Below are 26,554 nucleotides of genomic sequence, written 5' to 3' on the forward strand. Positions count from 1 at the left end.
CCCCACCCCTCTTACACGTCTCCTTCTCCTTTGCTGACGCCTGATTCCACAGGTTTCTGCCTTTCTACATCATGGAGGTAACTTTATATGGTTAGTTTAATTTGTATATGGCCTCAAGTGGACTAGCATAAAAGCAGTGAATATAATAGGTACGTTGCCAGTACTGGGTGCCTGCAACTGAGATGTGGTTGTTGCTGCTGCTTACAGTAGCATTTTTATAAAACTCTTAGGCATCTGTGTCTTTACAAAATAGTGCCTAAGTAGGTACGTCCTTGTCCTCTTAATCAGGTACCCTTTCACCTTTCTGAGTTTACCTAATGCTGCCTTGGGTTAATCTAGGTGCATATCCGATTATCAATGTATAGGAGACAAAATCTATACATTTTTTTTTACTTTGCAACCCAGATCGAAAGAGAATCTTGTTGAAATATAATTACCTGGGCCGATTAACTGTAGGTCGGGCCATGGCCCCAGCCGCATTCCGCTGCCCTATAATAGTAGTAGTAGTACTTTTTTGCTATATTTGTAAACTACTGGAGGGGCTGTCTCTCAGGCATATGCGCACTTCACGCTTACCTGGGAATTCTTTGGGAGTCCGCCTTTGTTAAGCAGGACTGCTTCCCCCCCCCTCCCCCCCCCCCCCCCCCCCCCCCCCCCCCCCTCCACTCCCCCACCCCAACCTTAATTCAGATTCTGTTATTTTGAAATGGTTGAATTCTAAAGTCTGTTGACCTTTGACTGGAAACGGGCTGGAAGTCAGGAAGGTTAATGACTGCGCCCACTATCAGCAAACGAGAAGGTATCGGATTCGTTTTTTCACCCACCCGAGCTTCATAAGAAAAGCAAGGAATCGGCTTTCAGATGAAGGTGGCGGCTCGTGACAGGAAGCTCACGTTTGAAAGTCTTTGGGTACCATCTGGTCGTGATTAGTCCCCGCTTTCCTCCTGAGCAAGGGGTGGCAGCAAACAGGCGCTTTCGTTTTCAACCAGAATAACCCAAGGAAAGAGCCACTGCAGAAGCTCCAGGCTGGAAAGCATGCATTTCCCAAAACTAACTAGTATCTACTGCACTTCCCTTTTGGCCTTCCCTCTATGCTATGTGATCAACAGTATTTCTGGGCTGTCCGAGTAAGTACAAGTTACTTCCACGTTTGCTCTGCTGCGTTTAGCTTGAGGGTTCCCATTTCCTCCTCCTACTCTCTAGTTAGAAATTCAGCTTGGAATTGTGCCAAGGTAGAAGGTGTTTAAAAACTAGTGGCGGCCCTGAAACAAACCAACACAAAAAAACTATATCTAGCTTTAAAAAAGTGATTAGGTAACTTTGATTCGCATGATCTTAAGGCAGAAAATAATGTTTGAGCCATTTTATTATGGTTACAAAGTGACAAGAAGGTTAATGAAGAGCTTGGAGGCAGGGAGATCTGCACAGCAGGGGTTAAGAAGGTACTTAACAAGGACTAGTCTCTGAGGTTTGCATGTATTGTTTCCCCATGAATATGTATAACATATACTAGATTACATGCGGCACTGTACAGACCCCAGATCCTTGCACCTCACAATCTATTTCAGAAAACTGAGGTTTAAAGTTAACAGCAGGCCACTGCTAGGATTTAAAGTACTGTAGGTAGAATAACTTTGGGAAAGAGGCAACATTAAATTGACATGTTCAGATGTGGCGTAGACGTGTTTCAGAGCAACAGCACCAGGCAGTAGTTTACTGGTAGCAGTGCTGTAGATGTCAGACCTGGTTTCTGCATTGGTGAAAATCAAAAGAAAAAAGTGAACTTTAGCATCAGTTTGCTTTTAACCACCAACACCATTGTTTTGATACTACTAGTTACTATTTCCCAATGTCTTCATACCCCAAAGTACATTATGTAGCTTCTAATGTGGAAATATTAGGCCTAGCGTCTCGCTGCCCCTCTTCCCAAAGTGCTGTTGGATAACAGTCATTAATCCCAGGATAGCTGGGGTCCACATACACTGAAATGTCCAGCTTTGTAATTCTGCACTAGTTAAAGAGAACCATGAATAGAGAACATATTTTCCTCCACAAAATAGAGATCAACATTTTAATAATGTCAGTAAAATCAAGATAATACTGCAGGAATTTCCTTCATGATAAACTCCACCTTACATGGAGGAAAGGCCTACTTAACTTAGCTAGTGCATGAGCTTTGAGATGTCCACCAGAAGGGCACCTCCAGTCAATAAATGAGGTTACTAGCAGTACCTCTTATTCAATTAATTTACTTCAGTGAAACATACAATGTATAATTGTTTTTGTTTTATCCTTTGTTATTTAAGCGGCATAGCACAAGAACCACACCAGTTAGCTCAGTTCTGGAAAAAAAAAAAGCATATTTCCTATGTTTGACCCAGCTATATAGTTCAGAAACCAGACTGCTGGTCAGTTTATAGGGCAGAAAAAGTGCATAAGCTGATTTGCTTGTGAAAGAAAATAGCGACTAGGCCCAGAACTAGTATTGGCACAGGGTTTGTTTTTTGTGGCGTGCCAAAACATACCACATCTGTTTAGTATGTTGACCCCTGTCTCCAGGAAGCATCACCCCCCCCCCCCCCCCCCCCCACCCCCCCCCCCCCCCCCCCCCCGGTGAACTATGTATCCTTGATGGGTGATTCTCCTGCCTGCTTCTCTTGCTACTATGGACATTTGAAAACTTGCTTTGTGAAAGTAATAGGATGAGTCTGCTGGTTTTTGAAAATAGCCATGGCATGGTAGAACAAGTGCCATACAATCTTTTGGGGGTAGGTGGGAAGTTTGATAACTCTGTTTTAGCATGTTTGCAATGGTGTATTAGGATTTTGTCCCACAGTGTTAAGTAAAAATGAAGGGAATTGAATAACTACTGCTCTTATGTAATAATTTGTGTACGTCTGTGATAAATACCATTTTGTTGATTTAAGATACAACATTCTACTAAAATTCCAGCTTTCTCTAGGCTCAGTATTTGCTACTAGGCCTGACTTTCAAATGCCTTTCTCCAGTGTTTTTCCAATTACAGTGTGCTGTCCCAACCTAAGACAAGTTCAAGCCTTCTTCCCCCCCCCCCCCCCCCAACACCTAATGGTTTTCTGTAAGGACAATGTGAAGAGACCAGCATAGATCCATGTGGGATTTCTAAAACAGTCAATAACCACAGCAATGGCTGTGTCTTCCAGCTAATGCTTTGTTTTGTCTTACTACAAAAAGTTTTCAAATACTATAAATCCTTGTTTCTTAATTTTAAATAGCTTCTTGCTGAGCTGTAGCATTAAAGGTTCAAGGTCCATTTTGTGCTTAAACAGCTAAGGAAAAAAAAAAGACAATCCCTAAATGCAGGTGAAATTTAAGGCTCACACTTTGCTTCTGACAGAAATTTCATCCATCCTCAATGGAGTCTAAGGCTCACACTTTGTTTCTGGCTGAATCTGCCTTTGGCTTGGCACCAGGAGCGTAGCCAGACCTTGGGGGGAGGGGAGTCCAGAGTGCAAGGTGGGGGGGGGCACATTTTAGCCCCCTGCCACCTTTGACCCTACCGCCGAGCTGCCGCCACCAGGTACCTTTGCTGGCGGGGGTCCCCAACCCCCGCCAGCCTTAGTCTTCTTCAGCTCTGGTCTGCGGCGCGTTCGCTGATCTGTGCTGTGAGTCCTGACTGATGACGTTCTGCACGTTCCTTTAAAGGAACGTCAGTCAGGACACACAGCACAGATCAGCGAATGCGCCGGAGACCAGCGCTGAACAAGCCTAAGGCTGGCGGGGGTTGGGGACCCCACCAGCAAAGGTACCTGGCAGCGGCAGGGGAGGGTCGGCGGGAGGGGGTTTGAAAGCAGCGGGGGGAGGGTCAAAAAAGGAGATGGCCAGGGCTAAATCTGTGGGGGCCCGTGGCCCCACCTAGCTGTGCCCCTGCAAGGCACTAGAGAGTTGCACGGGGACAGAAATTTCACCCATCCTCAATGGAATCTAACCTATCTCCATAATTAGTCTCCTCCATTTCCACCCATACCCACAGGAGTCAGCACTATTATTTACTTGCTCACTGCCCTCTGTTTCCTCCCAACCCCAACAGCCTCCTGTAGTTTTTTGGTTGGTATTCACTATTCAACCAATGAGTGTTCCAAGCCTCAGTCTGGTGTTCCAGCTGCCTTTCTGGGCATTCCAAGCCTCATTGTGTTGCTCCTGTTGTCTCTCTCAGTACATTCCATGCCTCATTCTGGAGTCACCAGAGACTTTGACTAGTACACTCCCGCAGGAACGGCAACTTCTTCCATCCCCGCAGGAATCCAGTGGCAGCTTCTCCGCAATTCCATTCCTGTGGAGCGCTCTACTTGTCACTTCATCCTTGAAGAAATTTGACATATTTGTGATGCTGTAGATATTCATTCAAAGTCAATCTCTCTAGAATATCAACCTGGTTTATACCTACAAGTTGCAAATGGTCTCCTGGCTACCAAGTGTACATTGGTGCAGTTCAGGTGGATCACAGGCTCAGCCTTCATTCATCTGCAGTTTGCAACATCTGACCACTTTTGTAAGACAAGAATGTATTAGAATCCCTTATGCTGCATCAGACTGCAAACGCCTGAAAATATAGCAAAAGCTGTGAGGAGTGGGGTGAGAAAGTAGGGTAGTAACATAGTAAATGATTAACAGATAAACTGTAAATGGTGACAGATAATATATGGTCAATCCAATCTGCCCAACAAGGTGGCCAGAGCCACATCCACCACTCCGTGTAAATGTAGGTAATGATTGATTTGAGTTGTATGCATGGCTCTTGTCCATCTTTCCAGTTTAGGAGTGTAGTAAGGTTCTTAAAGGTGCATGTATTATGGACTGAATGGTCATTTAATGTCCACCCTGCATTTTATTATGTCCTGCTCCAATACGACATCCTGACTTTTCTAAACCTTCTCACTCTAAAGGATCCATACAACTCTTCTGTTCTCAAGACTACTAATTTGGCTGGTAATGTGGAGCACTGCAGATGAAACCCTGCCTTCTCCAGTATGGAAAATACGGGTTGTTTCATGGATGCTGACTCTGAGAGACATTTTTGTATAACTTTAGCTTGAATGATATTGTGTGGAGCAGCTTGTTTTCACATTACAATTAAAACTTGCTTCAGGTTAGGAAAAGTTTTGCAGAGGCATAGTTGTCTGAATCTGCTCTTGTCATTCCTTTTTTAACCTAATTTCCAGTGGGAAGCCAAAGTATGAGGCTGTCATGTGTGTGTCTGCTTACTAACTTTTGGGATTAATGTTCTGAACAATCCAAACATTCAACACACATCAGAGGGTTCAAGAGGATCCAGACTGAGATTTTGTTATCTGAGGGGTGGGGGGGTGGGGGGGGGGGGTTGGGATTGTGAGGGAAGTCCACATATATGCATAAATACAGGCACTCCAAAAATATAGGCAAAAAAGGCTTTTCTTTTCAGTAGCTCTGCAATTGTGGAACTTTTTTGATGGAAATTAGACTAGAGTTACATTACATCTGTTTTTGTAAGTTATTAAAAACGGCTGTTCCAAAAATATGTATTAATGATTTTGTGCGGATTTTATCCTAAAGGGTTTTCTTTGTTTTATTACTTATCAGAAGCAACTGTGTTAAAAATTTAAAAATCTTACTAAATCATCAGGCGTGACCTCTATTTCAGAATTTCAACAACCTTCAGCTGAAAATTTAGGGAGATACCTTTTGGATAAAGTTATGAAAATTACTGTGAGTTTAAATGGGCCATATCCACAATTGTTGTCTATAAGGTGTACTAGTGATGAGGATATTGGTAATTCTGTAGCTCAGCTGTGGTTGTCATTTATGATATCCAAGAGAAGGATGTTTATATAAAAGTCAAACTTCACCCTCCCTGTTACTAAGGCATGTGCTAATGCTAACACAGTGCATTCACTTTGAATGGACTGTCGGCATTGCTGTGCGGCTTAGTGAACAGGGGAGTTTGGCTGGTAAATCGAGCTGATTAAATAAATACCTAGAATATTTATTGAAAGACATACCGTTAAAGATTATCAGCTGGTTAACAGTTTGGTTGAGTAACTTACTTAAGAAAGGTAATTTTCTTTCAGAATTGGGAAAAATCATTCTGATACCTATACTGAAATCAGAAGGTTATGATCTTAACCAATTTTCGTCCAGTAGCGAGTATACCTTGGTTTACCAAGCTAATGAAATCTTTTGTTATGTCACAGATTACATCTTTTATGGACTCCTTTCACTGTCTGCATTATTTGGCAACATGGTTTAGAACCATGTATAGCACTGAATTGCTACTTTTAACCTTAGTGTCAAAGCAAAATTATTGTTAAGCCGGAAAATATCATCACGTAGTGTTACAATTGACATACCTGAGGCTTTTGATATAGTCAATCATTCTCTGCCCAGCCTCTTCTCTACAGCGGCTGCTTCTGAGGTAACAGGAAGTTATATCAGAGGTGGCCGCAGTAAAGGGAAGAGGCGGGTGCCGGCGGCATGACAGCGTATGGGAATCACTGCCACCAGCTTTTAATAAAAAGAAGGCAAAATCGGGGAATGGGGTGGAGGAAGGAAAGAGGGAGATGCACTCTCGAAAGAGTGCAGTCTGATGTCCTCACCTCAGGTCTAATGATGCCTAATGGTTGGGCCACCCCTGGAGCTGGGAATCTCTGGAAAGGTATATGAGTGGATTAGGGTGTTTTTTCAGCGTAGAAAATACTCTGTTAAAAAGAATAATGTTTTTCCTGGTTGCTGGAGCTCAGTTTATGGGTTTCCACAGGGTTCACATCTGTCGCCACTTTTGTTTAATATTTTTATGAGCACACTGGGATCTATGCTGGAATCTTTTAAATATTACATATTTTTTTTTGTTACATTTGTACCCCCTGCTTTCCTACTCATGGCAGGCTCAATGCAGCTTACATGGGGCAATGGAGGGTTAAGTGACTTGCCCAGAATCACAAGGAGCTGCCTGTGCCTGTCTTATGCAGATGATATTTTTATTTTAGTCCCATTGTTTGAATACTGAGGCCTCCAACAACTTGATTTTGGAATGTATTGAGAAAGTTCAGGCTTGGGCATCTAGTAACCTACTGAAACTTAACACTGAAAAAAAAACAGTTTATTATATTTCAGTAACTCTTGTTAGAGGTGGCTAAATATTTAAGGTTAAAATCTGGTAAATTGATTATGTGACATCAGCTAAGGTATTAGGCATCATCTTAGACACTCATCTTCACTTTTTACCAGTTAAGATCTGTAAGAACTTTTTTTTTCTATACAGAATACTGACTGTTAGTTCAAGGTGTATTGTTTGTCCCAGGTGGACGTGGACTATTGTAATGTTTTGTATGTGGGTACTACTTGCAGAATTAGAGCTAGGATTCAGCTTTGACAGAATACAGCTTCAAGAATGATTTTTGGCTGTAAAAAATTTGATGATGTGACCCCACTACTGAAGGATCTATATTGGCTGCCAATAGATGTTCACATTGAATTCAAGGTGGCATGCTGGGTTTTTTAAATAATTATTGGTTGTTGCCCTCAAACTCTTCTTCAGTTAATTACTTTTCCTGTTGCTCATTCTGCATCTTGCTTTGTATCGTTAATAAGATTGGGTAGTCCTTCTGTAATTCAGGTTTGTTATAAAAGTATTTATGAAAGTTTGTTTAATTTTCAGTCCAGTGGAATTTGGAATTCTATACCAATTCAGATACGGACAATTCCTAACTATATGATGATTAGGAAAGCTTTGAAAACTTACTTAGTAAACATATGAAACATATGTAGAAAGTTTTTAATGTCATATTAGTTGTTACATAAGTATTGCCATACTGGGACAGACCGAAGGTCCGTCAAGCCCAGCATCCTGTTTCCAACAGTGGCCAGTCCAGGTTACAGTTTATTCTAGAAATAAGCAGTGATTTTCCCCAAGTCCATTTTAATAATGGTCTATGGACCTTTCCTTTAGGAAGCCAGCCAAACTTTTTTTTTAAACCCCGCTAAGCTAACTGCTTTTACTACATTCTCTGGCAACGAATTCCAGAGTTTAATTATACATTGAGTGAAGAAATATTTTTTTTCCAATTTGTTTTAAATTTACTACTTTTTGCTTCATTGTGTGCCCCCTAGTCCTAGTATTCTTGGAAAGAGTGAACAAGCGATTCACATCTACCCATTCTACTCCACTCATTATTTTATAGACCTCTATCATATCTCCCCTCAGCTGTCTTTTCTCCAAGCTGAAGAGCCCTAGCCGCTTTAGCCTTCCCTCATGGGGAAGTCATTCCATCCCCTTTATCATTTTTGTCACCTTTCTCTGTACCTTTTCTAATGCCTCTATATCCTTTTTGAAATGCTGTGACCAGAATTGAACACAATATTCGCAGTGCAGTCGCACTGTGGAGCGATACAAAGGCATTATAACATTCTAATTTTTGTTTTCCATTCCTTTCCGAATAATACCTAACATTCTATTTTCTTTCTTAGCAGCTGCCGTACACTGAGCAGAGGGTTTCAACGTACCATCAACGATGACACCTAGATCCCTTTCCTGGTCGGTGACTCCTAATGTGGAACCTTGCATTACATAACTATAATTTGGGTTCCTCTTTCCCACATGCATCACTTTGCACTTGCTCACAATAAACGTCTTCTGCCATATAGATGCCCAACCTCCCAGTCTATAAGTCCTCTTGTAATTTTTCACAATCCTCTTGCGATTTAACATCTTTGAATAACTTTGTGTTATCAGTAAATTTTAATTACCTCACTAGTTACTCCCATCTCTAGATCATTTATAAATATGTTAAAAAGCAGCGGTCCCATCACAGACCCCAGGGGAACCCCACTATCTACCCTTCTCCATTGAGAATACTGACCATTTAACCTTACTCTCTGTTTTCTATTGTTTAACCAGTTTTTAATCTACAATAGGACACACAATATCGACCGGCTCACCTTTATCCACATGTTTGTTCACCCCTTCAAAGAAATGTATCAGATTGGTGAGGCAAGATTTCCCTTCACCAAATCCACGTTGGCGTTGTCTCATTAATCCATGCTTTTGAATATGCTCAGTAATGATGACGACCTGTATGCAGCTTGCTTTGATTCCAAGCTGATTTAGGTGGAATATAAAAACTAGAATAGAATAGCTTCTACTCTGCTGTGTGATTGTGAACTTAAGTTTGGGGTATTGATAGTATACGAGTCATGTATTAGTATTAATTTTGTGCAGAACCTCCTGTTCCTTACTTTGAGGAAATAATTGGACTGGGCAATAGTTTTATGAGAACAGTATAACAGGAAGAAGAGAAAAGAAGTGATTTCTTTTGGAAAAAATGCGATAATCACAGAACATCTGCCTGGATGTTGAAAAAATATTGCTAATAAAAGATTACACATCTGGCTTTACCCCATTGTGTCTAGAAACATAGGAAAATGGTGGCAGATAAAGACCACGTGGCCTGTCCAGTCTACCTACTAAGCTCTACAATCTCTTCTTCCTCAGAGGTACCTTGTGCATAGAAACGTAGGCTATATGGTCCTTATCTGCCGTCATTTTCTATTTTGTCTGCCCATCATAAATCCTAATCAGGTTTCAGACCACAGCACAGCACTGAGACGGTCATAACCACCCTGATAACGAAATTCAGAAACTTAATAGGCCAAGGACAAAACGTATTAGTACTACAATTCAACATGTCAAGTGCATTCAACCTAGTAGACCACACCACACTAATGACACTACTCGACTACATAGGAATCAGTAGTGCAGTGACAGCATAGTTCACTGGCTTCCTAAAGACCAGATCCTACATTGTAAAGATGTCCAACTATACATCAGCCTCATGGATCTCTTGAGTGCAGGGATCACCACTACTGTTCAATGTAATGATGGCGTCATTCGGAAAAAAACTAGAATTAATGTGTTTCAACCCATTTATATATGCAGACAACACCATCGTCATACCTTTCCAAAACAATATCACAAACACAGGACAAAATAAAAAAAGCATTGGACCTCATGGAAGAATGGGCAACAACTTTCAAACTCAAACTGAACAGAGACAAAACCAAATGCCCAGTACTATCCAGCCCACACAACCCCACATACTACCAAAAATTCACAATCAACCAACAAACATACCACATTGAAACACAACTCAAAATATTAGGAACCATTCTCAACAAACATCTAACACTGGACAATCAAATATCAGCAGTAACATCAAAATGTTTCAGAACACTATGGAAACTGAGAAGAATAAGAGACTATTTTCCTAGACAGTCTTTCCGAATACTGGTCCAATCAACAATACTATTGCAACTAGACTACTGCAACGCAGCATACGTAGGGTGCAAGGAAAACACACTAAAATCACTGCAAATAGTTCAAAATACGGCAGCAAGGCTGATTTTCAAGAAATCGAAATATGAAAGAACAACCCCACTGTTTGAACCACTACATTGGTTACCAGTCAAGGCAAGAATATATTTCAAAGTGAGGACTCTAATCTTCAAGATACTATTTGGAATGGCACCCAAAGATATGCTTAACATGATTGAACTATCCTCAATCAATGCCAGCCCAGTAAACAGAAACTACCTACTCCTACATCTACCCAACTATAAAAACACCATCTACAAAGCTATCTACAGAGCAGGATTTAGCTACCAGGGTTCCAAATGGTGGAACTCGATACCAAAACCCATAAGAAGCATCACAAATCTCCAATTCAGAAAAGAAATGAAAACCTACCTCTTCAAAACTGTATGAATAAACAACACCAAAACTCTACAACTGAACACAAAAGTACCACTACCTTTTCCCCTTCAAATCTGTCTCTTCAATAACTCTATGAATAACCACACAAACTATAGATGCCCTCTCCAGATTGCACAACACTATTGTAACGCCACCAAAATGTAAATTGTAAGCCAATTTGAACCAAAATTATTTTGGGATAATAGTGGGATACAAGAATACATAAATAAATCAGTACCAACAACTAAGCTCTACTATCCCTTCCTCTCCCTCAGAGATCCTCTGTGCATGTAAACATAGAAAATGATGGCAGATAAAGACCATACAGCCTTTTCGGTCTGCCCTTCCTAACCTCTGATATTCCTTCCTTTCCCTCAGAGATCCTCTGTGCATAGAAATATAGACAATGGTGGCAGATAAAGACCATATGGCCTAACCAGTCTACCCATGCTCAGCAGCTGCTAAGCTCTACAATCCCTTCCTTTCCTTAGAGATCCTCTGTGCATGGAAACAGAGAAAATGACTGCAGATAAAAACCATACAGCCTATCCAGTTTCCCATTCTAACCTTTACTATCCCTTCCTCTCCCTCGGAGATCCCCTGTGCAGAGAAACACAGAAACCGATACAGATAAAAACCATTCAGCCTAACCTGTCTGCTCATCTGCATAATCTGGAATGTGGATTTTGAATTTCTTTAAGAAAGGCAGGAACTATGAGTCCATAGGTGCAGTGGGGGTAAAGCCAGCCTGGCATTGATTTTGGAGTTTATTGGCCACCCTGCACCGGGCCTCAGATTTCTAATCGTTATTTGTCACGGATGGATGACTGTTTCTAAATTGTGATATCCTAAATCTCTCTGGTGTAAAATGTGATGTATGTTCTCTCTTCTCACACCCCCTCCCCCAGTCCCTTTTCTATTGCAGTGACAGGGTTCACAGTGCTGCTGGCTCTGGTTGCTCTCATGTATAAAGTAGTCCAGATGAATTCCTTTCAGGATCCTCTCTCTTATGGTAAGATTTGGTGTGACTGGCTAGTTGATATTTTATTCAATGGCACCACAATCATCCTGCTTATTCACAAGGCACTCCACAGGGGATTTCTTGGACTACCAGGCCTTATGGTTACATCTCATCCAAAGAAGCCAAATAACTCCCTAGAGTTGGGCTGGCGGTTGCCTTGCTTTTATCAGAACCTGTGTATGCCTTGTGTCTAAAATGATGGTCCCAGTGTTTTTCATTAAAGTCTCAGAAAATACTGAGAATGTGTTATTCAAGGTTTTCGATCAAACTGTCCCTGAGAGAAATACTGTACGATAAATTAATCTTCTTTGGCCACTTAAAGATTGGGGTGTATTTTTTTTTTTCTTTTTGAAATAAATTATTTTTTCCAGGGAAGGGCCCATTGCTCCAAACTGTGCTGCAGCATTAGAATTATACAAATTGAAATAAGGAGCTACAGAATGAGCCAATTATATTGCTTCGATTGCTACTGTACCATGAGTGTGATTTAGGATACTGAATTAACCTTGTTTTAAAAACAAACCTGGCTCATCCAAAACATCAATTTGCCTACCCCCCCCTGCCAAAACGAATATGTCTAACCTGGGAAAACCCTAATCTTAATGTCCCCGAGCACAGTTTCTAGAGGTGGGCTAATTTTTAGTTCTACCTAGATAATAGACATGTCAGTGTTCTGGTGACATAGCCTTGATGTTTTGTAGATAATGCTGTAATTGTATTGTAATGATTCCAATGAATCTATTTTCCTTTTGTATATCACTTGTAATAAATAATTATTGCAATAGGCATGGAGAAAGATGGAGTTGTTGTTTTTTTTTTAATAGAAACATGTTGAGGTGCCCGTCCCTGTCTTTCTGACATGGCACTGTCCCAGCCTCTGCCACTTCTACATACAGCTTTCCAGCTCTCCTAATCCTGCCTTATCACTGATGTCCTCCTCAGCTTTCGATTTAAGTTTATTATAGTAGCAGTATTATCTTTATTGAGTCTTTGCAATAATACTAACAACCCATCACTGTACATCTGCTTCTTTGCAGTGTTTGCAGTGTTTTCATTCACAAGCGTGATTGATTTAATAATTGCACTAGAAGAGGATGGATACCTGAGTGGGTTCATGGAGTTTTACCTGAGAGAGGTACAGATTTGTTTTTTTCATAAGAGATTCTGAAATGGTATAATAGGACCCAGATAGTCTTGGCTTCTTCATGTTTGCTTGTGTAAAAGCTTCAAGATGGCTAATGTTATGCCAGTACTCAGGTAATGCAATGGAAGCAACACTTACCAACTGCAAAGTTGGTCTGTGAATACCAATGCATTGAATCTCAGGAGAAGCAGCTTGCCATTTGCTTATCTTATTACTGGTTCATTGGTGGTAGGAGAAATCAGACTGAAGACTGCAGCTAGAATTATTTGCTCAAATAGGGGTTCTGTCTCAGACTCCACCTTTGCCTTGCAAGTAGCGCAGATCAGTGGATTGGTAGCAAGTGTTTAGTCCATATCATTGGCGGATCTCAGTGCAGTCATAGATTGCTGACTTGGAATGGATTAAGTTCACATGGATGGGGGTATATAATATGAACCCCCCCTCCCCCTACATAAAATAATAAAGCATTTCCTGTGTGTAAAGAGCATTTCATGGGAGAATACAATCCCCAACAAGAGCATCTGTAATTTATTGCAGCCATGCATTGATGTTCCTAGGTCGGAGCAGGGCAGAGTTGCAAGGTACCCGCATACTATATAAAATATGCACCTATACAGAGAAAGTTCCACCGGCCTTGGAGCAGATGTTAACGCTGTACGGGAGCATTTTTGCACTATTGGGGATAATTCTAGGAGCCTGTATGCTGGGAAATTTTATAGGCACCCTGTGTATGCACTGGGAATGTTTAAACATGCTGAGAATGGTTAAGTGAAGCCTGTGCTCTGTTGGCAGGGTGAACCCTACCTGCGTACAACCTATGGGATTATGATCTGCTATTGGGATAGCACAGTTAACTATGCACTTTACCTCGTGATGCTGTCAGCGATTGCCCAGAGGTAAGGGGGTAGATGCAGTCTGGAGCCATAGGAGAAGAGCCCAGGGTGGGTCAGGTGGGTGAGATCCCTCAGCAGGAGTGTGGAAGGCTGGACTTGTATTAAGTGCTTACTATGAAGCTTTCTCTGTATGGGCTTGTGAAGTTTTGACCTTGGAGGCTGGATGCATTGTAGAGATTTTCTAACAGCACAAGGACAAGCTTTTCTAGGGATGAGCAAGTACATAATTTATTATTACTCTGGAAAATATTTAAGCATAACATAAAAGAATTAGGCATGTAGCAGTAATTGGTATGAGAGACATTCTGCTACATGGAGACTGAGGTCTGGGGGGGGGGGTCACCCTGAACAGCAAAGCCTCTAATTTGTGGAATATGGAGGCTTTAAAAAAAAAAAAAAACTTTTTGTATGGGAGCAATTCTTCAGGAAGAGAGCCAGATAATCCCTAATCATTATTTAGTTGGCTGATTGGCTCAGCAATTCTGCTGGCTAGTGGTTAGTCTGCATTGGAGGGTGTCCTGATAAATGCTTTTAAATTCCCATTTACTCTTTGTTAGTCAGGTAACATGTGTGCTAGTCTTGTGATATGTTTCACCTAACCACCATACCTCTATTCAGGAAATCTGGACTGCCCCTACTTGACATTTCGCCCATTAGATTGTAAGCTCCTTAGAGCAGGGACTGTCCTTTTTCTTAATCTGTACAGCGCTGCGTAACCCTAGTAGCGCTCTAGAAATGTTAAGTAGTAGTAGTAGTGTTTCACTCAGCAGCCAATTTGTTTTTGCAACTCTATATGTGTTTTTAAAAATATAAGATGGTTTAAACGATTGTTGGACCTTTTGTTTTTGCCTCAGAAAGAATTACAGGAACGTTGGTCTGTACTGGCTGGGGTCTCTCATGATGAGTATGATTGTCTTCCTCCCTGGAAATATGATTGGTAAGGCTGAAAATGCACACAGACATCCATCTCATGTATTTTCAAACAGGAAATCCTGATGCATTTCCTGTTGGAAAATATATGTGAGATAGAAATACATTTTTGATGTTATAAGCTGGATGTCTTCATTCTGGACATCCTTTCAAAAATTCCCCTCTTGGTGTCAGCCATGCAGAATAAGTGTATTAGGAATAACGGCTCGCAGGTCTGGTCACTCCGAGACACTCATTTAACACCCACCAGAATTCTGCAATGAGGCTGGAACTTGTGCTTCACTTAATATGTGCAGTGATCACTGTGAGTTTTATCTTTATATCCAAGGGAAATTTGGCTCCCAGCTCCGACCTGCCTTTCTGCTGAACATTCCTTATCTCTTGCTGCCGATCTGGGCAGGGCTGAACATCTTCAAGAAGCCCCAGTCCCTTCCTTACTGCTCTGTGGAAAAAGTGAGTTCAGGGAACTTAACCGGATTCTCCTCCCCCTCCCGTCATAACTTGGGGAGAGGGGGTGTCAGGTGCCCAGTACCCTTGCACCATGCGTTAATCCCTCATTTATATCATTCCCTACTCTGTTCTGAGAACTGTTGGATCTACCAGCTCATATGACACTGTGTGTGTTTGTTTGGCTAAGGTTGTGGAAGAACAGAGGAAGTGGCTACACCAGCGTCCCTTGGACCTTGGGTTGGTGATGTATCTGTTCCTCGCTGTCATCTTCACTCTCTTCAGAGGGCTGGTAAGCATGTCTCATCCCACTCCATCCTAGCCCATAGTGTTCACAAGTATTCCAAAGCTACTGTTATTTGGCTTTTCAAGAAATTTTCAGGCTGTTCCTGGGAAAACTCAAGAACAGTTGATTACTTTTCTTAAACTCTGGTATCTAATATAATAAAACGCTCCCTCAACGTTCTGAGGACAACATTCTGAAGTCACTCAGACTCTCTCTCAGAACGGTTCGTAAGTTCGTGGTGGTGAAGCCACTGACGAAGACTCGCTGCCCCGCCCTCGCGTCAAACGTCATGACGTCGAGGGCGGAAAAAAAAAAACAGCAGCGAAGCGTCAGGGAAGGAGGCGGCGCTCCCGACCTCTAGCCTTCCTTTCGCTGTGTTCCGCCTTCTTCTGACGTCAAGGATGACGTCAAAAGAAGGCGGAACAGAGCGAAGGGAAGCTAGACGTCGGGAGCGCCGCCTCCTTCCCTGACGCTTCGCTGCCGGAACCGCCACGGAGGTAAATTTAAAATGAAGAAAAAAAAACAAAAACGGATGTTGGGGGGAGAGAAGAGGGTGGCCAGTAGTAGTTAAGTAAGGGCAGGGAGAAACGATAGCATGGATGCGAAGGGGGGGGGGGGGGGAAGAGGCGGCCCAGGCTGGAACATGGGAGAGAGAGGAGCATGGATGCGAGGGGGGGTCATGGAAGGGAGAGAGGGGACTTGCTGGAAAAGGATAAATGGAGGGGGCAGGGGACAGAAGAGCATGGATGGCCATGGATTGGGAGGGCAGGACTCAGGGAGAGGGGAATTGCTGGAAAGGGATGAATGGAGGGGGCAGGGGACAGAGGAGCATGGATGGCCATGGATTGGGAGGGCAGGACTCAGGGAGAGGGGAATTGCTGGATAGGGATGAATGGAGGGGACAGATGGGCATGGATGGATAAGGATTGCAGGGCAGGCCTCAGGCAGAGAGGGAAAATGCTGGATAGGGAAAAATGGAGGGGCCAGGTGACAGAGGAGCATGGATGGGCATGGATTGGAAGGGCAGGACTCAGGGAGAGGGGAATTGCTGGATAGGGATGAATGGAGGGGACAGATGGGCATGGATGGATATGGATTGCAGGGCAGGCCTCAGGCAGAGAGGGGAAATGCTGGATAGGGAAAAATGGAGGGGCCAGGTGACAGAGGAGCATGGATGGCCATGGATTGGAAGGGCAGGACTCAGGGAGAGGGGAATTGCTGGATAGGGATGAATGGAGGGGACAGATGGGCATGGATGGATATGGATTGCAGGGCAGGCCTCAGGCAGAGAGGGGAAATGCTGGATAGGGAAAAATGGAGGGGCCAGGTGACAGAGGAGCATGGATGGGCATGGATTGGAAGGACAGGACTCAGGGAGAGGGGAATTGCTGGATAGGGATGAATGGAGGGGACAGATGGGCATGGATGGATATGGATTGCAGGGCAGGCCTCAGGGAGAGAGCGCAATTGCTGGATAGGGAAAAATGGAGGGCCCAGGTGACAGAGGAGCATGGATGGGCATGGATTGGAAGGGCAGGACTCAGGGAGAGGGGAATTGCTGGATAGGGATGAATGGAGGGGACAGATGGGCATGGATGGATATGGATTGCAGGGCAGGCCTCAGGCAGAGAGGGGAAATGCTGGATAGGGAAAAATGGAGGGGCCAGGTGACAGAGGAGCATGGATGGGCATGGATTGGAAGGGCAGGACTCAGGGAGAGGGGAATTGCTGGCTAGGGATGAATGGAGGGGACAGATGGGCATGGATGGATATGGATTGCAGGGCAGGCCTCAGGCAGAGAGGGGAAATGCTGGATAGGGATGAATGGAGGGGGCAGGTGACAGAGAAACATGGATAGCCATGGATTGGGAGGGCAGGGCTCAGGGAGAGAGGGGAATTGCTGGAAAAGGATGAATGGAGGGGGCAGGGGACAGATGGCCATGGATTGGGAGGCCACGGCTCACACTCTCTCTCTCATATACAATTTCTTTCTGACTCTCACTCTCACACACTGTGTCTCACACTGTATCACATTCACTCTCTATGTGCCACACAGTCACTCACACACTCGCTTGGTCTCATACACTCACTCTGACAGAGAATCTGTGTCTCACACACACTCTCTCTCTCGCCCACACACACACACTCTCTCTCACACTGTGTCTCACATACACACTTGCACACACTCTTATTCTCACACACACACTCTCTCACAAACACACTCACACCCAGACTCACTCTCTCTCTCACACACTCACACTTTCACTCTGACTCTCAAACAGTCACTCTCACATACACTCTCCCAAACATACACACTCCGAGGAAAACCTTGCTAGCGCCCGTTTCATTTGTGTCAGAAACGGGCCTTTTTTTACTAGTTTTATAAGAAAGTGCAGTTCTCAGATTCCTATCATTTTAACCTTAGAGCACTTCCTCTCTTCTGTCTCCTTCCATCCTGGCATTTTGTTGCCTGGTAATGGGTCTTTCAGTTGTCAGAACTGTATCACACCAAGACTGAAAAATTGTGATGCTTATAATATTTTGTAGGCTGATATTCAATAAAGCAAGTCAGAATGAATAAGCATTTACCTTACAAGCTACCAAACCATTAATGGATGATAATTTTCTGTAGCTAATTAATCACAGTAGGACAGTAAGAAGTTGAAAGATAAACTTTGCTAGCAAATAAAAAAATAAAAAAAACCAAAGCAACATTCAAGGGGCTCTGGAATGGTTCAAAACTGCTATGCAGTGGGATTCTTAGGTATCTCTCTAGAAAGTGTCTCCACATTGGTTACTCTCATTTCCTGCATTGTTTCCTCTGATGGCTCTCAGATTTCCTGCTGAACCATGGACTCTCCTATTTCTTAAGGTGGCCCTTGACTGCCCAACAGACTCCTGTTTCAACTACCTGTACCAGTACGAGCCTTACCTGAAGGACCCTGTTGGTTACCCTAAAGTGCAGGTGAGTGGGGAACAGCTTCTCTTTCCATGCAGTGTTGGTAAGTGCAGTTCCCCACAGGAGAGGGGTTGGTTCCCACCAACATACTGCCTGCTCTCACTAACAATAGCCCGTTGTTTTATCCTACTCCGATCTGTTTTTGTTTTGTTTTTTTTATAATGAGATATATGGAACTGCTAATGGTGGTATTTTATTTATTTATTTGCTGCATTTGTATCCTACATTTTCCCACCTATTTGCAGGCTCAATGTGGCTTACATAGTACCATGATGGCACTCGCCAATTCCGGTATGACAATTACAGAGTGTATTGTGTTAAAGATCATGTGTGACAGACACATTAGGGAATCAGGAGGAAGAGTTAAGTTATGTCCAGTTCGAGTATTAGTTTCGTTGTGTTGCAGGGTTCAGGCGTTTAAGTTGGATCATTAGGGTATGCCTTTTTGAACAAGTTAGTTTTTAATAATTTCTGGAAGTTTAATGGGTCATGCATTGTTTTCTCAGCGCTTGGTAATGCGTTCCATAGTTGCGTGCTTATATAGGAAAAGTTGGATGCATAGGTTGCTTTATATTTGAGTCCTTTTACAGCTTGGGTAGTGGAGATTTAGGTATGTGTGTGTTGATCTTTTTGTGTTTCTGGTTGGTAAATCTATGAGGTCTGTTATGTATCCTGGGGCCTCACTGTAGATGATTTTATGAACCAGAGTGCAGATTTTGAACACTATGCGCTCTTTGATTGGGAGCCAGTGCAGTTTTTCTCATAGGGGTTTGGTGCTTTTGAATCTCGTTTTTTCCAAATATAAGTCTAGCTGCGATGTTTTGAGCAGTTTGGAGTTTCTTTATGATTTGTTCTTTGCATCCCACATAGATTCCATTGCAATAGTCTAGGTGGCTTAGTACCATTGATTGTACCAAGTTGCGGAATATTTCCCTCGGGAAGAAAGGTTTTACTCGTTTGAGTTTCCACATTGAGTGGAACATTTTCTTTGTTGTAGTTTTCGCTTGGCTTTCTAGCGTGAGGTTTCGGTCGATTGTAACTCTGAGAATTTTCAGGAAGGGTGTAATCTGGGGTGTTTATATTGGTGGGTTTCTTCGTGTTGTTTACCTTGTGATCCATCAAGCACACTAAAAATAAGAAGTGAAATGAAAATAGGCCAACGTAGCAATGCTTATTGGTCTGTTGGAAGTATTGTCACATTGCTGTTGTGTATCCACCTTTATACCATGAACTTTTCCTTCTGGGACCCAAGGACTGAAGCGCTTGGTAAGACCATAAAGGGGGAAGTTATCAATGTGGGCTTAAGACATGTGATTTTACTGTCAACCTCAGTTCTTAGTAACTATCTCCCCCGATATTCAAAAGCATTTAACTGGCCAAGATCTGCACCTGGCCGGTTAAATGCCCCATAACCGGCTATCCGGCAATATTTAATGGGGGATAGCAGGTTATTTCCTGCTGAATATCACTGGTTAGCAGATAGTTATATTGACCGACATAACTGGCTATCCACTGATTTTTCAGCCCCACTTTTAGCAGCTATATTTGGCCACGTGAATATGTGGGATATCTTTGGCCACTTAGAAGATCACCGGCTAAGTCTCCGAATATCAGTATAGCCAGTTGTCTTCTAACCGGCCAAAAATAAAATGTATATTTAGTGCTGGTCACTGGAAACAGCCCGGCATTGAATATCCAGGTTTAGTTGTGACTGTGGGACTTAGCAGGCTAATTCCCGCAGTCTGAATATCAGCTCCTAGGTCTCATTGTATAAATTGGGACCTGTGGTAAAATAACATGTCTTAACAGTAGCCCACGTTGATAACTACACCCCTAAATATAAGTTTTAATAATAAAACAAATGGTTTGAAACTGGGCAGATTAGATTCGCCTTGTGATCTTTATCTGCCACCATTTTCAATTTTGTGGTGGTTGTTGTAGTGTAAATTGTGTTTATTGGGGCAGGGGTTATTGAGACTAGCATGCTTCTCCAAGGCCTCACATAGTTTAAGTGGCTAATACGTCAGAATGTTTTGGTGGTTATGACAGGTTGGTAGATTCCATGCTGGTTCATGGAAGTGGGCTGGGTTAGGTACTAAATTACTTCTCTGCATCAGATAATCACAAGGTGCAGTGGATTTTGCCACTTACGTGGTTTTTATTTCCTCCCAGATGCTGGTGTATCTGTTTTACGTCCTTCCCTTCTTTTGCCTGTGCATCTATGGACTGATCGAACCAGGTTGCACGTGGATGCTGGACTGGACACTGGTGTTTGCTGGAGCTGTGGCACAGGTAAAATGATGCAGTTAATCTTTACCTCTTCTCCACTGTTGCATCTTGGTGTTAAGTGTTTCTCTGTACAGCGCAGCGCATATCTGGTGTATGTGATCTAAAAATCATGAGAATAATAGTTCACCGGATATGATGCACCATTTTAGGAATCTGGACAGTGGGAAAGTTTTTTTTTAACAGAGAGGAATCCTTTTGCTCTTTTTCTAACTACCCAGCACTTGGAGAGTGCATTGCATTCTGTGCAGTTAAGGTATGAGCTGTTTAGATGTACAATATGATAATTCTATTGGTCACAATTTCTCTTTGTCACTTTTCAATCAATTTATTGGTGGCGTTCATGATATTTCAATTAACTCATTTAGAGAAGTTTCTCTGGAAGAGCTAGTTGATAAGTTCTCTTCATCCTTCTGCGTCATTGCTAGATCCTTTCCCTTCAGTCTTATTGATGAATGTCAAGGAAGTTGCTGTTCAATTTTTGTTTGCCATTGATTAATGAATCATGATGCCTTGGTTTCTTTCCTACTGATTGGAAGACTACAGTTGTGCATCCAAGTCTTAAGAAAGCTACTCGATCCAAATGTGCCTGGAAATCATAGGCCTGTCTCGAATGTACTGTGTTTGGATAAAGTTTTATTAACTTGATTTTATAGAAGATCATAAGTTGTCTGATTTTTTTTTTTAGTCAAACTTTAGGAAATTTCATAGCACTGAGACTGTTCCATTAGATATTGTTGATGATTGTTGGAGATATCTTGATAAGGGGACTGATGTCCTCTTGGTGTTATTAGATTTAAGTTCTGCCTTTGACATTCTGGTTCATTCTATTTTATTGTCAAGATTATCTGAGATTGGTGTTTGTGGCACAACTTTACTTTGGTTTAAATCTTTTTTGGAAGGTAGAAACCAAGTGGCTTCTCGTTGGATCAGATCTCTCAGAACCCATGCCTTTACTGTTACCTCAGGATGCTCTTTTATCACCTCTATTATTTAAGTTGTATGTTAGACCTGTTGTTCATATTGCTTTGGGTTATGGAATTCATATTCATACGTTTGCTGATGTCATCCAGCTGTATTTTCCCTAGGTTTTTCTCAAGATGGTCATTTAGACAAGCTGTTGTCTTGTTTAAGTGCTATAAAGAATTGGTTGACTGTGAGCAAACTTCAGTTGAACACAGCAAAAACAGAATTTCTGTGGGTTCATAGAGAGAGTTGCTTTTTCCCTTATCCTGTGTTACTGTGGGATGGATCCATTATTATATCAGCTAAGGATCATGTGCGTAGCTTGGGAGTTGATTTGGATGCTGGGCTTTCTTTTGAACTCCATATTTCTCAAATTGTTATTATCTTTGCCAGCTCCGCTCGATATGTCTTTATTTTTCTGCCTCTGGTTTTGCACAATTAGTATATGCTTTTGTAATTTCACACATTGATTGTTGTAGTGCTTTGATTGTGGGTTTGCCTACTAAAAGTCTTTCTAGACAACGGGTACAAAATGCAGCTGTTTGTCTTTTGTTCTGCTGTGTCTTGTCATATTACTCCTATTCTTTTGTCTCTGCATTGGTTACCTGTCGAAACTCTGTTCCTTTAAATTGCTGGCTTTGGCTTTTATAGTTGTGCACCTTACAGCGTCAAGATATATTTTTAAAGAAACTACCTGTTTAAGTACCTAGCTGTTCTTTACGTTCTCAAAATGAGATGCTTTTCTCTTTCTTCTGTTAGCTCATTTACCCCCCCTTTTAACAAAACTGCACTAGTGTCTGCTGGTGCAGTAGTACCGACACAGCCCAATCACTTTGGCTGTGTCAGCATTGCCATGCGGCAGCAGCTAGCACGGCATGATAGGGAAGAGATGGGTGGTACTGAACAGTGTGGGGAGAGAAAGATGAGAGGAAAGAGATGGTGGATGGTTGTGGAAAGAGGGAGAGAAAGGGGGTGATGCTGGATGGCATGGGAAGAGAGGGATGTGGAAATGGGGGAGGAAAGAAAAAAGGGAGATGGTGGACATGAACAGAGGGCAGGAGAAGGAAAGAGAGGGGAAATGCACATAGATGGTGTTACGTCCCTCATCTGTTCGACGCTCCTCCCGGCTAAGTCATTCCTCAGCTCCGTCCAAAAGGGACAAGGTTCAGTCTTAGGAGAGTCTGTTTCAGTTTCCTAAGTCTGGCAGCCGTCATCCGGCTTGGAGCAAGGGCAGCAGCCATCTTGGCTAGCTCAGGAGGGGGCAGCCATCTTGTATAAACGAGAACAGGAAGGCACTCCATATTTGGTCTTGGAGGATCTCCTATGGGGGCAGCCATGTTGGATTCACCAGATTGCTTCACTATTTAAAGCACTGCCTCCAGGCCTTCATTGCTTCGGCCTCAATTGTTCTGAGGAGTTGCTGTCGAGTGCTGTTCACCAAATATCTTCTGTTCCTGTTTTCCTGAGTACTGGACCTTGGCTAGTTTTCTTGGATTTTGCTTGTTTGCTGCCTGCCTTGACCCTGGACTGCTTTTGACTATTCTTTCCTATTGGAGTTCTGGTTCTGGACTGTGTCTGTTCTCTGCCATCCTGGTCAGCGGCTGTGCAACCCCGCCGGTTCCAGAAGTCCTGGTGGCCACCTGCAGCTGGGAGCTCAACTCTTGGTGAATGGTGGTCGCTTCCCAGGTGAAGCTAGGGGTTGTCTGGCTGCCTGACCGAGTGCGGCATCACTCCATCTCAGTCGGGGCACAGGGGCTCACTATTACCGGGTCATAACAGATGGCAGGGAAAGGAAGAGAAGGGAGGATTTGCAGCCCATGGATGGAGGGAAAGGGCTTCTTTTACAAAGCTACATTAGCAATTCCTGCGCGGCAAATGAGAGGAAGCCCATTCAATTCCTATGGGCTTTCTCTCATTTGCCGCACAGGAATTGCTAGCGCGGCTTTGTAAAAGAAGCCCTAAGCTATTATGGTTTGGCAATCAGCAGTGGGCTTTGGAAAAATCAATTGTTTTGAGCTCTGGAATTTCTTTGAAATTTGAAGCTAAGTCCAGGATACTAGGAATCATATTTGATCTGAGATTAACCTTCGAAGACCAGTTAAATGTACTGGTTAAAAAGTTCTTTCTCAATCTAAGAAGATTGAGAGCAATGTCATCCCAAGTCCCTCTAGTTTCAGGACAGTGGCCCAAGCCATATTATTACCTTTACTGGATTATTGTAAGTCTTTGTATTGCTGTATTAATATTCAACAAAGGAAGCAGCTTCAGTTATTGCTAAACACTTCAGCAATGTTAATCTTTAATAGAGGGAAATTTCAAGAGGCCACACCCCTGTTGAATAAGCTACATTGGCTTAAGATTGATTCTAGGATTGATTTTAAAATTGCATGTTTAGTGTTTAAATGTTTTCATGGTCAGAATTTAGAATCGGTGGGAGAGATCCTTCAGTTTGTAAGTCATAGAAAGCACCTAAAAAGCAGGACAAATTTATCGCTTGATACTCCTTCAGTAAAGGGAATGGTCTCCAAGGTATGTTGGGAATGATTGTTTGGTTTTCAAGTAAGTAGATTTTGGAACCGTATCCCAATTGATATTCAGACCTTGGCTTCTTACACTTTTTCATAAGAAACTAGAGACATATATTTTTTTATTAGACAAATGTTGTAATTTTAATATCTGTAGTGTTATAGTTTAACTGTAACAATTTCTATGTAAATTCCTTCTTCTTAAGAAGATCCCTAAGTAGAACAGAAGTACCTGTATATAATATGTAAACCGCTTTGATTGTAACCACAGAAAGGCAGTACTGTATATCAGATCCCATCACCTTTTCTTTTCCTTCCTAGTAGTTCTTTGGATATGACACATATCTCCAGACTATTACCGTCTTTTTTTTATGAGCTGTTGTGGTTAATTAGTGTTTTTTTTTTTCTCCCTTCCACAGGCCCAGTTCTCGCATATCGGCTCATCTTTGCATCAAAGAACCCCCTATACCTACCGTACCCCAGAAAACACCTGGTGGGTTTTTATATTGTCCAACCTCCTGTATATGCTGGGACCAAACCTCCTGGCTTACCGCTGCCTCCTGAACCCTGGCTTCTTCATGGCACCAAAAGAGGGTATGGAAGACCAAAATGACAAAAAGCACAAGTAGAAAAAATGGTAACAAACTGGAGACAATAAGAAGGGGCCAATGTCAGCTCTTGTGGGTTAGAAGATGAACTGCTTTTCATGCAGAGCTGGCAGGTGTTAAATATTTTCAGAGGTGACCTGGTTATCTTGGTTATTACTGGGATTTGCCTCGGTTGGGTCAGAAAAACCTCAAAACAGACAGATAGAAAGCTAGTGCAGTGCTTATGTTTCTTCCTGCACTGGGAAGCTGCATCTGAATCCTCGGTCCATTCCTCCTCTGTTTACTGTACTGTACTGTTTTGATTACTACCTGCACCAGTAACTGGATTTCCTGTGATCCCCCTGCAACAAGCAAAGGATTCTGTTCAGCTTCACTTACCTGAGCTCACCTTGTGCTTTCACTGGTTTGTGTTTTAGGAATGCATTATTTGTCTGGAAGTCTTTACATCTTAAATCTCATCTTGGATTAAACAAATACATAAAATCTCAATAAGATGACAAGTTTTTCTTGTTTCTGTACATCCCTCTGTAGGGCCTTTGGTCTTCCCATTTGGCTGTCATCAGGAAGCCAGTCTTCATGGCTTCTCCTTACTGCTTCTCATTTGGGCTTTTGCTCCTGCCCACTGATTCTTATCAGGGAGCTATTTTCCACAACCTCCATGACTAGATATCTTTCTTCCTAAAGAGTCTTTTTATAAAAATGTACTACTTTGAATAATCTCAATAATTTCCTTGGTAAAGGGGATCGCGCAGACTCATAACTACGGGTGTTTATGAAGTGGCTTTGACTCGGATGGAAGGTGGGGAGGGTGTGCACACACAAGCTTAATGTATCCCTAAGCAAGGGGGAAACTAGCAACATTGTTGACCAGATAAAGAGGTGTGTTGCTCTTGAACAGAGCTGATGGCCTTCTAAAGAGGGCAGTTGTGATATGGTTGTAACCTTTTATAAAGATAAATATTTTCTAACAGCTATCAGTATTACAAAAGATTTTATTGAACATCAAAATCTCTAAAAACATAGAAGGTATATAGGTAAAGCAGATTTAAAAAACACCCTAATTTTCCAACCATTTCAGCTCTTCTTAACTACTACGGCATAAATTCCTATCTAGTAACGCGACACCATATGGTTATTCAATAGCATGCAAGTGACATCCCCCCAACTCTTGACCATTATGATTCTTCTGTAAATAACGTCCTTTAATTCTCCCCAAATGTCACTCCAATGGTTCCAACAACGATGGTACATACATACGTGCCCCTTCAACGTGAATATATCTAGAAAACCAGTCACTGACCAAAGACTACAAGCTGAACAACATTGAGTATCACTTGCAGAAGCAGAGTAATTCGCTGAAATGTCTGGAGATAAAATACATCTCATCGCAACATCAAATCAAATCCGGCGCATGCATTTTCTGGTGCTTGTGATGTGTAGGAGGGCGGTTTGTGAGCTCCTGACTGCTTTGTGTCTACGAGTTTATTGGAGTTACAGATTGAGTCTGACCCCTGATGATGCTGATAAGCGAAACACAGACTGTGTTGGGTGCAGGAACGTAAGGAGGCACGGATGGATTTGATGTTGCAATGAGATGTATTATATCCAGATGTTTCAGCGCATTACTCTGCATCTGCAAGTGATACTCAGTGTTGTTCAGCTTGTAGTCTTTGGCCAGTGACTGGTTTTCTAGATATATTCCCATTGAAGGGGCACGTATGTATGTA

At 42.4% G+C, this 26,554-nt stretch overlaps 1 protein-coding gene across 2 annotated transcripts; it reads left to right on the forward strand.

Moving 5' to 3' along the window:
• On the forward strand, nt 1-25,316 carry TM6SF2 (transmembrane 6 superfamily member 2). Of its 2 annotated transcripts, none has more exons than XM_030219743.1 (10): nt 1-77; nt 11,671-11,774; nt 12,821-12,918; nt 13,720-13,823; nt 14,675-14,757; nt 15,079-15,203; nt 15,388-15,489; nt 18,356-18,448; nt 20,615-20,734; nt 24,639-25,316. In XM_030219743.1, exons 2-10 carry the CDS (start codon nt 11,726-11,728, stop codon nt 24,846-24,848), a joined length of 984 nt encoding a protein of 327 aa, XP_030075603.1. In that variant the 5' UTR covers nt 1-77; nt 11,671-11,725; the 3' UTR covers nt 24,849-25,316. The 2 variants fall into 2 exon arrangements, with proteins under 2 accessions (XP_030075603.1, XP_030075602.1); XM_030219742.1 differs by lacking the exon at nt 1-77 and adding an exon at nt 686-1,127.
• Nucleotides 25,317-26,554: the final 1,238 nt, after the last annotated feature.

Source organism: Microcaecilia unicolor, chromosome 11 (genome assembly GCF_901765095.1).
Source record: "Microcaecilia unicolor chromosome 11, aMicUni1.1, whole genome shotgun sequence".
NCBI lineage: Eukaryota > Metazoa > Chordata > Amphibia > Gymnophiona > Siphonopidae > Microcaecilia > Microcaecilia unicolor.